Source organism: Chelonia mydas, chromosome 2, assembly GCF_015237465.2.
Source record: "Chelonia mydas isolate rCheMyd1 chromosome 2, rCheMyd1.pri.v2, whole genome shotgun sequence".
NCBI classification, from domain to species: Eukaryota; Metazoa; Chordata; order Testudines; family Cheloniidae; genus Chelonia; species Chelonia mydas.
The window spans coordinates 257,649,003-257,662,024 of record NC_057850.1 but is presented as its reverse complement, the minus strand read 5'-3'; the positions used below and the strand labels follow the sequence as shown (position 1 = coordinate 257,662,024).

The 13,022-nt window shown below is 45.8% G+C and overlaps 1 protein-coding gene across 2 annotated transcripts in view; it reads right to left on the bottom strand.

The window, feature by feature from the left end:
- The window catches only part of KLHL18 (kelch like family member 18), a 43,211-nt gene that overhangs the window by 12,411 nt on the left and 17,778 nt on the right, over positions 1 to 13,022 (bottom strand). Inside the window, exons 4-8 of one of the 2 annotated variants that reach the window (XM_037891282.2) lie at positions 9,578 to 9,776; positions 6,237 to 6,397; positions 5,792 to 5,928; positions 3,594 to 3,816; positions 712 to 816 (exon numbers count right to left, since the gene is read on the bottom strand). In XM_037891282.2, coding sequence (XP_037747210.1) covers positions 712 to 816; positions 3,594 to 3,816; positions 5,792 to 5,928; positions 6,237 to 6,397; positions 9,578 to 9,776 — 825 coding nt within the window. Of the gene's footprint in view, positions 1 to 711; positions 817 to 3,593; positions 3,832 to 5,791; positions 5,929 to 6,236; positions 6,398 to 9,577; positions 9,777 to 13,022 lie in introns of both variants that reach the window. The other variant, XM_037891281.2, reaches the window with a different exon arrangement.

Sequence of the window (13,022 nt, the reverse complement as noted above, 5' to 3'; positions counted from 1 at the left end):
TGAGTTTCTAGTACTTTTCACTCCACCATCTATAAGCTCCGCACAAGGCCCTTCGTTCTCAGATTTTATTTTGTTTAAATAAACAAAAAATTTCCCTAGAATTTATCAGTGTTTACTATAAAGATTAATAATTGGGTGAATACCAGCACAATAAATTAGCTTCACTGATTATTGGGTAAATACTGGAGTTAATACTGGGGAACGGGAGGACAGAAAAAAGCAACATAGGGAAAAGGAAGAGTATTGAAAGTAAAAATAACTTAATGCTGTGGTTTATTTCATGAACTGTATGTTAACAGGACATACACATGTGTCTTTGACTATGTCATCTTACTTTAACAGTCTTGCATTTACACTTCAACTATTTGGATATTAACAAATCGATCTCTCATGTAATGTATTGAATTTTCTTAACACAAATCGGTATTTCCATGTACCTGGATGGTCCAAAATTTAGGTGGGGGGAAAAAAATCAGTAAACCCTGAAAACGAAGGGCCTTAGCTTTGTATCAAAGCTTTACTCCATTCACTTCTCTCAAGCGAGTGCGCGTGGTTTGAAGCCAAATATAGTTGCTATACAGGAAATAAAAGATTTTTCAGCATACTGTAGCTCATCGGTTTTAAAAACAGTGCTCTCGGTTGTTACTTCTATGCTTCAGGAGAAGGGCAGAACCCAGTGGGAGAAGCAGTAGTAGGTTTAGAAGCTCTTACCTGTCTGTTTCTGGTGAGTACGTCTCCACGGAGTTGAGGGATGAGTTTCCATCATACCCACCGCATACATAGATCTGCCCATCCAGCACTACTGTTCCCATTGCACTGCAATGAACGCACAACCACCAGGTTAGATTCCTTTGGGCAAATGATCCATGTTGAATTATGAAACACATTTTTTCAACATATCTTGGCTGACACCTGGTGGATGAAACAGCTGAACAAGTCTGACAATCAGGTCGAGAGATACAGCTACTGAACTGCCTATTTATATAGCCCCCACGACCACAGCATCGAGCTGACACGGGGACATTCATGAATAAAGTCAACTGCCGCCAGTTAGAAAACAGCTTGAGAGATGTAGAGAAATTGTTTATAACATTCTGCAAATGCGCCTCAACACTGCCCTGAAAGACTCAACTCTAGGGAGCGAAACATTTCGTCTTTGCTCCTTTTTAACTCTACCAAGTGTGGCTACCCATGAGGCTGACTGGTGGCGGAGGTTTTGCAAACTAGGAAGTGGTTTAAGATGGCCATCTCAACTGAGCACACTTTGGTCACTATTGACCTAATATGGAATCAACCAACCAGCCTTTGAGTGAAAGGCTCAGTATCCCATTACCGGTCTGCTAAACTACTTGTCTGGCCCCAAAGCTGGTTTCATGGTAACAGACCTTTAATGCCACAAATGTAATGTCCCAATACAAATGTCCCCTTTTTTTCCTCAAACCACTTCCAAATCCTATCCCAAAATACAAACTTTACCCCAAGAAGAGTTTTGGCCCTGAAAAGAGAGATGTGCCATAGACTCCATGAAGTCCACTAGGGACTTTGCTCTTGAGGTTGATTTTATGTGGAAGATGCTCAGGTACTATGGTGATGGGCTTCAGTATAAAACCCTTATATAGACAGCAACTGCTTTACTGTACCAGTGTCACCTCAATTAAGTTGGTCACCCCTCCACTGTATCTGACAGTTAAACATCTGGCTCACAATGCACGTTAAGGAACGAGACAATGGGATAATGGAATTCCACCTTCAAATTAAACCTTCAGTTTCACATTTATGTTCTTCCACCACCTTCCTCTTAGCACTCATCTTGCAATGACAAAACCATTATGGACTGCAAAAGCCAAGCTCTTGGATAAAATCCTTCAGGCGCACTCTGCTCTGTGTAAAACACCCTCTTATGGACACCCACTCTGCTTTGCTTCAAAAGACTAAGTTTTAGTGAGGATGAAACGACAACATTCTCATGATGCACACTCCAGTAAAGTGCAAACAGAACAGGATCCTCATGGCAGGGTTGCAGCCCAGAAGGTTGTTTAGGGGATTAGCAAACTCAGCCGCTTCGTTACTGGTGCAAAGAGCAGAATAAGCCTACTATGGAAGAAAAGCAGTCGTCTTACTGTGGGAAAAGCTCCACACAAGGAACCTCATAGCTATGGAAAAACAGTTTTCCTACTCGAGATTATGATGTGCGTGGAAATGGTTTCAGGACTTTACACTCAAGATCGTCCCCGGAGCCAGACCTAAAGTCTTGGCCGTCTACCAGTCTGAACAGGGCTTACTTGGCACAACCTGCTTAACTCCTGGACTGTGCACTACAGATTTTAAATTGTATTTGCTTGCACACAGCAGCTAACCACCCTGAATGAGCGCAATCCCAGCAGAATCGCACTGGTGCCACCAAGTATCCGGGTTACAAACAGAATTTCAAGTAACAAGATACAGGCAATATACTCTTCCCAAGTGATTAGCATTTGAAACCACATTAAAATAAGGCACAAACTATTATGGGGAAGACGTGCTGCAAAGCTAGCAGAAGTGGGCAATTTAAGAACGCTCAGTGACTGAGGAGCAGCAAAAAGAAACCAGAGTAAAAACACTGGAAGCCACAAACACGTTTAAATTTGGAAGGAGACAGACGAGCCACAGGCTGCTGCGGAGGCAGGGACAGTGCTGCCATGAGAGTTAATAGGTGGGTTTTCACATTGTTGACCACATAATGCAGTGTGCCTTTCCAAGTGCCACCACAACATAATTCCTAGGTTGGTGTGAACTGAACCAACTTCCCCTTGCTCAGCATATAAACCACCAGCTCTTCTGCTCAGCAATAAAATCACTCAGGACTCATTTTGCAAGCTTGGACTGCAAGTCCTGCATTGTGTAAATTGACTGCACTTTCCAGTGGAGGAGTCTATATGCTCAGCGATGCATGAGTGCACCGGAGAGACAGAAGACCCTTGTGTCCATCACCCTGCCTGCCAGTGAATGAGTGTTCCCTACAACACATTTTCCACTGCTTTATCCAGTCTAGTTTTAAAAAGGTCCCAAGCAACATGGCTTCCGCTACTTCCTTTGGGAATCTATTTCACATCCTTATAGATCTACCAGAAATTCTCTCTGACAATCAGCCTGTCTGCTCTGTCTCAATTTCATCTTATTTTTCTTTGTGCCACCACAAATAATTCTCCCTCAGACTCTGACACCAATAAGAGTTCTTTCTCCGCCCTTGGTCACTGTGTGGCCACACCACACATATGTAGCTCTTCATATCTTTCCTCGTACATCGATCCCTCTAGATTCGCGCTGATGTTCTCTGAACTCCCTCCGGTGAGTCATTCTGGTAAAGAGGAGCCCAGAACAGAATGTAACATTCCAAGTGCGCTTCCACCAGTTATGCAAAGAGCAACTACTCCCTTCCTGTTCCATTCCTTTGATCTTTTTCCTACTGTATCGCCCTACAAACTCTGATCTCCCCGGTCACCTCAGCCATTTTCAGCACTACTGATTCCTAGATTTTTCCCTGCCCTTGTGAACATTTCATCTCTTCCTCCCCTCAAATTCTTTGTACAGAACGGAGTGTATGTCTCACGTACCTTCGTTTGCTGTTCATGCTTCCTACTTTGGACCAAGAATCCATCTCTGGGTTATAAACTTCCACTGTACTCAGTCTTAACTGGCCATCGTATCCACCAATGGCATACAAGAGTCCATTCACCACAGCCACACCCACTCGGCTGCGTGCCGTCGTCATCGGCTGGCACTTCTCCCAGTGATTTGCAATGGGGTCGAAGACTTCCACCACGTTCAGTGAATCACCTGCATAAAAATTTGCTACTCAAATTAAAAAAAGTGACAGATTTTTTTTTTTGTGGAGCCTCTGCTGAACGGGGGCAGAAGCAGAAAGCGATGGACTTTTCCCATCTGTTCATCCATGCAAGGAAGGATGATGGGGATACAGGGTTCGCGCTCTGAGTGTTAAGGGAAAAACCTGGGCTCAGTGCCTTGAGTATCTGTAGGGATGGCCTGTGCAGGCGGCAGTAGGGAAGGGATCTTGTCCCCCAGGCCAAGGGATGGTAGTGGAGCCTCTAAATGGTCCCTACTTGAGTCTCCGGGTTGGCGTAGCCTCCGCAGCCCTGGCATGGCCACATTCCTACATAAATGTTAGCAGGTGCCAGAATACCCCATCAGCACCCCATCTCCACCCAGCCCTGATGGGGAACTGCTCAACATTGGAGGGAGTTCCTGTAAATCTGGGCTCCACAATCCAAACTGTTTGCGGACTCCTTACACCCTGCCCCTGCAATCAAACCGCCGGCAGGACCCTCAGAGCGGGTAGCAGGCTTTGGGACTTAACAATTAACATCGCAGGGGCCAGTCGACTCCCTGGAATCACAGCAGCACCATTCCCGCATGGCTGACCTCATCCTTCTAGGGTACGGAATCCAGGCCTCATGAGGCAGCCCTGTAGTATGCATGTGTTCACTGGATCCGTGGCATTAGTGGGCCGCTGCATGGCATTTCGTCCTATTTTAAAAGTGATTGTAAGTTTCCTGGGTTTATGCAGGCTGATTATGGGCCTAAAGAACTATGGTAAAGTCCGGTTTATCCGAGATCCTACTAGCTGAACCTCCGCGTTATCAAATCCCTTCCTTGTCCCCCGTGGCTCTCACGATGGGGGACAAGGCAAGGGTTTGGATAACTGGAAGGCTCGGCTCACTGAGGAGAGACCCCTGTCCAGGACTGCGAGGAGGACGAGTCCCCGTCCAGAGGGGAGGCTGTCCTGCTGCTGAACGGCTCCTATGGCAGCGCAGGGAACCCGCTGCAGCCTGGCAGTCCTGGAAGGGAATGAGCGGGGCAGTGACAGCAGAGCTGCAGAGGGCTCCTTCCACTGCTGCAGGGCTGCTGACATCTGATCCCTGCAGGCACCAGGTGCAGGGAAGGCTGCAGTCCTGGCGGGGCAGAGTCCTGGTCGGGGATCTCTGCTCTGCCTCACCCCTTCGGGTCTGAAAGGCTTGGGTGTCAATGGCTCTGTGTCAGCACAGCGAGCCCTCTGCAACCCCAGTGTCATGGGAGCAAACAAGCAGGGCAGTGCAGAGACCCCTGGCCAGGACTGCGAGGAAGAGGCTCCTGTCCTCTCGACCGTCCAAACTTCTGATTAGTCGAATAGAACTTGTGTTAATGGGATAATGGGGAGCATACTGTCCTTGGAGTGACTCCATGTGTACCTGAATCAAAGAGAAGCTGAACTAACACATGCTCTTGTTCCCACAATGAAGCCTTGCGTGGCACGAGCCATGTTTTCATGGTTAAGGTACAACGGAAAGGTTCATAATGGAAGAGGAAACTGCCTTTACTACAGAGGCTTGACTTCTTTGAAACAGACCAAAGAGCACGGCAATTATTTTACCTGTTGTACGCTTGAATGCAATGCATTAATGCTGCCAATATGTTCTTCTATTACTGCCTTCAGGGTTCTCCACACTTACACTGGAGCCCGTAATTTTAAAGAGACAAATGCAACAAGTTGGTGCAGTTTCACACACACTGGAAACACTATCCCTGAGCAATCCACCCAGCATTCCTAGAGTGAAAAACGTTCAACAACCGACCACAGCCCCCTTCAGCATTTTGTCGGCAGGATGGCCTGAGTGTCATCAAAGGGCTACAGAAAAAGGGAAGAGCAGGAGAGACCGCTCAACGTTTTACGGGTGAAGCATGACGTTTACAATCTGATGCCGTTACTCAATGTACTCGTCACTTGGTAGCTGTGGGAAGTGGATATGCAAGGTACCTGCTGAATTAAGACCTCCAACAGCATAAATCAATCCTGCGATCGATGTGCAGCACCGGGGACGCGTCTTGAATGCCGGGAGGTGCGGCCGGCGTTCTGGCATTAGGTGATAGTCTTTTGCTTCATCCACCAGGTCCCTGAAATTAAGACCAAACATTAGAACGATAGTTTGGTGGGTCTTTGGACCACCATCCAAACTGGTCCCTCTGCTGAGGTCGCCAATGATTATGTCAACTGATCTCTTCTCTACCGTGCAGAGCTAATCCTTGCAGATGCTGGCTTAGCCTCGTCAGCAGGCAGCACGAGGGAATCGCTCTTCTCCTGTGTGTGGCGCTCCCACTTCACGGGGAGAGGATTTCAGGCTCTGGGACAGCCACTCCAACACACTATCAGTGTGGAAGCCCACACACACTGGACAACTCCTGAACAGCCCACAAGCGCTCACCGGCATTTGTGGCAGCAGCGGACAAGGTCATCTTGTTGCACACGGTCAGTGAGGAACTGAGGTCGACAAAGGGGCAGTCGGATTTTGGACAGTAGCTCAGGTAAGCAGGGTTCCCTCTGATCTCGCTCGTACCGGACCCAGGCTAACGCAGCTTCGAATACCTGCCAGAAGAGAGAGGAGCCATTTCTTTGGTAGGTCTCTGCGCTTCGGGTAGACACGAGATTTTGTTTTCTCTGTCCTGAAGCAGCTCACAAAAGGCGGGATGAAGACAAACTTGAACAGATGGACTGTAACAAAAGGAACGTCTCGCCAAGGAACACAGGTGATCAGGAAAACAGAAGTCACTCGAGGGATCTAGAGCAAAGATACTAACACTTTGTCACTCAGAGCCCAGCATGTCTCCACTAACACCCGGCTCACCACATTATTCCTTCCCCATTCTTAGCATACACCTTTCAATCACAGAGGCCATCAATGCCGTTCCTGAATTCACCAGAGGGGTCCTCTATAACGCAGGACATTCTTCATCAGGGCCCAGATTTGGAATTAATTCCCCACCCATTGGTCTGAAATAGCCCCAGTGTGTTGGCCTTCTGAGCATGAAGCTCCATTTCAGGGGGCATTGTCCCATTGGTCTAACCAGGCTGCTGCCACTGCATCCAGAGATCCTGCTGGGCTGATCAGCAGTAGATAAGAATTTGAACCGAGGTGTCCACAATACTGATGTGGAACAGCGTTAATGCCTTGAAGGCCAACCGTTTACACAGTTCGGCCCCCTTCTCCCAAGAACTGAACTAAGAGATTACCAGAAAAAGTTTTGCTTTGTAAACATCTGATTATTGGCATTTGTGGTTACTGCTGCCACCTTGTGGTGTAACCCTGCCACCAAGCATCATGCACACATGCTAAATATTGGGTTGTCATGGAAAAAATTTGGATAGCCACACACATCGTTTCCAAGCCTTTCATTTACACTGGACAAAGCCACAACCTCCCACTTACTTTATGCTAGAAACCTCTAGAGAACGTATTTCTCCAACAGATCAGATGGTAGTCATATCTTTAAACGCAACTTGCACCCCAGAAGACCCCAAAACGTTGTACAGTAGAACCTCAGCGTTATGAACACCTTGGGAGTGGAGGTTGTTTGTAACGCTGAACAAAACGTTATGGTTGTTCCTTCAAAAGTTTACAACTGAACACTGACTTAAATACAGCTTGAAACTTTACTATGCAGAAGAAAAATGCGGCTTTTAACTATCTTAATTTAAATGAAACAAGCACAGGAACCATTTCCTTACCTTGTCCAATCATTTTTTAAAAACTTTCCCTATATTTTTAGTAAGTTACATTTAACACAGTACTGTACTTCGTTTGCTTTTTTTCATCTCTGTTGCTCTCTGATTGTGTACTGATTCCAGTTCCAAATGAGGCATGTGGTTGACCAATCAGTTCATAACTCTGGTGTTCGTAACTCTGAGGTTCTACTGGACAACTCAGCGGTATGCTGCATCACACTAAAATGCAACCATCTCAGAGGTGGAAGGTGGTAGCCAGCATGCTGCACAACAGTTAGAAGGGAAACTGTCACCAAGGACACTGGGACAGAGTCTGCCGCTCACAAGGAGAGTCATGGGATCATAACTGCTTCACACAGCAGGGAGGACCTCTTGTTTTAAAATCTGATGAAAGATACGAAGCCTGTGCTAAAGTTTACCTGCCTCAGAAGAAGGTGGCTTGATTTGAGCATGCGTGAAATTTGAACAAGAGGTTCTAAGGAGATAAGACGATTCAGACCTGATGTTTATACATAAGAAAGGCCATACTGGGTCAGACCAAAGGTCCATCCAGCCCAGTATCCTGTCTGCTGACAGAGGCCCATGCCAGGTGCCCCAGAGGGAGTGAACCTAACAGGTAATGATCAAGTGATCTCTCTCCTGCCATCCATCTCCACTCTCTGACAAACAGAGGCTAGGGACACCATTCCTTACCCATCCCGGCTAATAGCCATTAATGGACTTAACCTCCATGAATTTATCCAGTTCTCTTTTTAAACCCTGTTATAGTCCTAGCCTTCACAACCTCCTCAGGCAAGGAGTTCCACAGGTTGACTCTGCGCTGAGTGAAGAAGAACTTCCTTTTATTTGTTTTAAACCTGCTACCCATTAATTTCAGTTGGTGGCCCCTAGTTCTTATATTATGTGAACAAGTAAATAACTTTTCCTTATTCACTTTCTCCATACCACTCATGATTTTATATACCTCTATCATAGCCCCCCTTAGTCTCCTCTTTTCCAAGCTGAAAAGTCCTAGCCTCTTTAATCTCTCCTCATATGGGACCTGTTCCAAACCCCTAATGATCTTAGTTGCCCTTTTCTGAACCTTTTGTAATGCCAGTATATCTTTTTTGAGATGAAGAGACCACATCTGTACACAGTATTCAAGATGTGGGCATACCATGGATTTATATAAGGTCAATAAGATATTCTCCATCTTATTCTCTATCCCTTTTTTAATGATTCCTAACCTATACCTCTAACCAGGGACCTCTTTTTCCAACCCAGACTTTCTAAAAGTCTATTTTTCTCTTGGAATAAGCCCCCCGAACCACCACAGGGGATGCGATGGCTTGAACACTGGCAGCAAGATGCAGAGCCTTTCAGCTGCAGATCTCCAGTTCAAATCAGGATCGCTGCTGCTATGGGTCAAAGTGGCAATGGTTATTCAGAGGCCTATGTGAAGTGACTCGGTGTGGTTCAGTCCAGTTCCTTGTACAAAGGCCTCCATATTATGTAAGCCACCATCCCGGCCGACCATCTCATTGGCAATTTCAGGAGGAAGATTCATTACAAAATGCTGTAGAGAATCTCGAAGGGATCCCTCCAGAATAAGGCTGAAACACTGTTTATTCTGTAGTTCTAGAGATCGCCTCCAGGGCAGAGATCCCAGCACCTTTCAACAGAACTGAAATTCACTCAGTAAAGCGAGAGTTCAAGATGTCACTAGGGTTCCGGACGTCAAAGGTTCTCAGCTGCGAACATTTCAGCACAGTTCAGTGCCATGCTTCGCAAATAACGGATGCTCCCCAGAAGAGTGTTCTGATAACCAAGCTGAAAGAAGCCCCAATTCCCACAAGTTATGTACAGAGTGAAAGAGTCAGAGCACCATTATTCTAGCAAAGGGCATACACCCACCATCCACAACAAGGCCATCTTCTCAGCTTTGATCACTACATGGACCAGTTCAACTTCTCACCCAGATCTTGCTATGCCCCAAGGGTTTCAAATCCTGTGGTGGCAAAAGCTGCCTCTGCTATACCATTTACCAGCTGGTGCACATACCTGCTCCTCAGACTTGACATTGAGCTCTTCCCTTGAAACCAGCTCCAGCACGTCTTCGAAGGCTAGAGCAAGGAACTCTTCAGACATGGACACCTCCACAAAGTGCTGGTGGATGAAGCTGTTGGCAGATTCGTAGAGCACGGCACACATCATGGTTTCTGCAAACTGACGTACGCCTAGGCAGTTCTTAGGATGAAGCCTTGGGAGATACAAAATAAGGTTATTTTAATAGAGGGGTTAACAATGTACACATTTTTAATGCGGTCCAAAGAAGCAGTGAATTTGAAATTGAACCAAGGAAACTGAACGTCAGAGAAAGTGTAACCTTGTGAAACTGATGGATGTGCCACATTAGAGAACTCACCCTTCCAACAGACACCAGTTAAACTGGCCAGTGTATGCACAGTCATGAAGATTGACTCATGCCAAATTAAGAGGACAGGGGAAATCGCACTGTAAAAACAATAAGCCCCCTTGCTGACATTCTCTGAAGTACCAAGGACTGACTGGACCTGGAGACTGATGCGCGCTCTCCCCAGGCGGGCCTCCTAAAGTCAGGGCGTGACATGTAGGAGGAGTAGCAGTGCAAGAATCTACACAATGTCTATTCCATGCATAAGTACGACTTCAGATACCAGGAATGAAACCTGTTGGTTTGACAGCAAGGGTAAGCGTGTTCTTCAGAAACTTACAAACACAGTTTGTTTTCATCAGACACCTTTGCTAATTACTGAAGTGAGATGTTGGCCACCTGTTCTTACTTGATTTTCCTGACCAATAAAGCTTTACTGAGGATGTCTTTTAGCAATTAAAGGTCAGAATGCAGGAACAATCCCTGCAGAAATGAACTAGTGATCAGATCAGCTGAACAGGTGCTGCTGCATGCCATCATAAAGCAGCACAAAAGAACTGAAAAAGTATTGCTCCAGGCAGCTGTGTGGTGCAAGGAGCTTTCGGCACAGATGTTTCTAAAAACTTGTAAAAATGCTGAAAATCAAGTCCACACTATGGGAGATTTGGAAACTCCCACATAAGAGAGAAATTCTGCCACCAGATCCGTGCATCTCTATTCAACATGAGATGACCATTCTGGTTGTTTCACAGTATTTATGGGTCATATGGATATGAGGCATGTCAGAATACTATTGGTAGTTTCTCTTATTCTAACCCAAATGAAAACAGTTTGTGGAAAAATTTGGTACCACTCTTGCCTCACTATTAAACTCACTACACAATGCCCAGAATCAGACTCTGACAGAGATACCTCAACTTTTGCCTAACTGGGGACCACAAAGTCACCCGTACCACAGCAGGGCAAACTCAGTGCTTTGAGCCAAGACCATGCACTACAGCAGCAGTAAACAGAATGCTCTGATCAAGATGGAGCCATGCATGCTTAGCGTTTCCAGGGACCACACCTCCATATTTAAGAGCTTACTGGCTGTGTGTTACCATTAAAAGACTCCATAAACTGCCTTTAGCCCAAAGGTCAATTTTGGCACCTCCCTTTTATACTCTTCCTCCTTTTTTCAGTCCCGACGTCTGAATAATGGAAATAAACCCTAGGTGCAAGTTTCCGCAGTCTTCAGAAGGGGTCAAGGGGAGATTCATCACAATGAAGCTGCTTGTTTGGATTTGATCCTCCGAAGAGGGAATCTTCACGGTTGCTTTCAAACTTTACATAACCAATTCTGAGCGTACATCAGCAGAGCAATGACCACGGAGAGGATGGGTACAGAACCCTGAAGGTCTGGCAATGCCAAGCTCTTACAGGGCATAAAGATCCAAACATTTAAAACAACACTGTGGCACGTTTAATAATGGAGTGAACCAAGAGTATTTTACAAAGCAAAGAGTTAGATATGGTGAGCGCAGGGAAAGCGCAGTCATTACCTGCCAAGCAAAGGTTTACACAGCCTTGGACTTTAAATCCTGGCAAACTGTGAGGTCACCAACACCCAGAGAATCCTCAGGAACACATAGTAAAGTTAAATAAGAAAAAAACCCAGTCATCATAACCTTCCTGTAAAAACTGGAACTAGACATGCATGTTCTGGCTATTCCTGAGGCATGTGATCAGAGCCCACTGATTTTCAAATGTATCTCGTTATACATAAAAACCTTAACTACCCTCTCAAATCCATATTTCAGAGCTCAGTAAGAGTGGCCCACCATTCAAAGGTGCTCAGCATAAGCAGCTCCCATTAAGTTTAGGTGGAACTGTGGCAGCTCAGAACCTGTGGGGGAAAAAGAATCAGGCCACTTTTATTTAGGTGCCTAAAAATGGATTTGAGTCTCTAAGCGTGGCCCCAGCACTTCACCAGTGCAACCCAGTTCTCTCTGTTTGGTACCGAGCCCAGGGTGCAAAAATTAATTTTTTTGCCAGGAAAAACCAAGTATGTAATGATTTTACTAACTATTTGAGCTAATTATCTATGTTTTACACATAGCAGAGAACCCCTGGGTTCACATGGAAACATCTGAAACAGGGCCATAGTAAATTTCTTCTCTGAATCATGCATTTTGGGATAAGTCCATACAGAATGAAAAAAACTGGTTGAGATTTTGCATTTATTACGTATGTTTGGTGCAATACCATGGAATGAACTGAAGAGCTGCAGAAGAACACGGCATAGTAAAACATAAAAACTAAGGATACCTGACACTTCCAATGGTGAACGTATGGTATATTTCCAGACACTAACCGAACTCCTTGATTTGTAGGATCTTGACATTTATTACTAAGATGGTCTTGTAGCTCAGGCACTGGACTGGACTCAGAAGACCTGGGATCAATTCCTTGCTCTTCCACAGGCTCCCTGTAGTACCTTTGATAAATCATTTGATCTGTGCCTGGTTTCCCAGTCTGTAAACTGGGGACAGTCCCTTCCTGTTTCACAGAGTAAAATCGCTGTTTGAGGTGCTCAGATCTATGATGATGATGGGCAGTACAAGGTCCTACATCGAACCCCAGAGAAACATTTTAAGGGTAGATATAAAGCTGTGATAAAACTGTTTTACAGCTGCATTCAAGAAGTGGATCAAGAGAGTGCAGTAGAACTGCAGAGCCCTTAGTAAGAGAGTCTGCACAATGAACCCTTACTGAGTGCAGTAAAACATGTCAGTTTAGCATTTCCATTTTCCGGTTTCAGTGATCGGGATGTGTCACCTTTGTTCCAGACAGTAACTCATGCCCATCTGGGCCTGCCCCACCGCCCACAGCTGGACATGGAATGAGGATACAGAGTCCTCCTCCACCCTTCTTGTAAAGGGCCAAAGGATATTTAACTTTTTCCTGAACCCACCACAAGCAACTGGAAGGAAGGACCACAGTTTAGCATCTTGTGCTCTAACAGCACAATTCCACCACCCTGTTCCACAGCAAGACCAGAACCCATGACCCCACGTTCTGAGGGAGCAGTCAAAGGCACAGGACCAAGGGGAC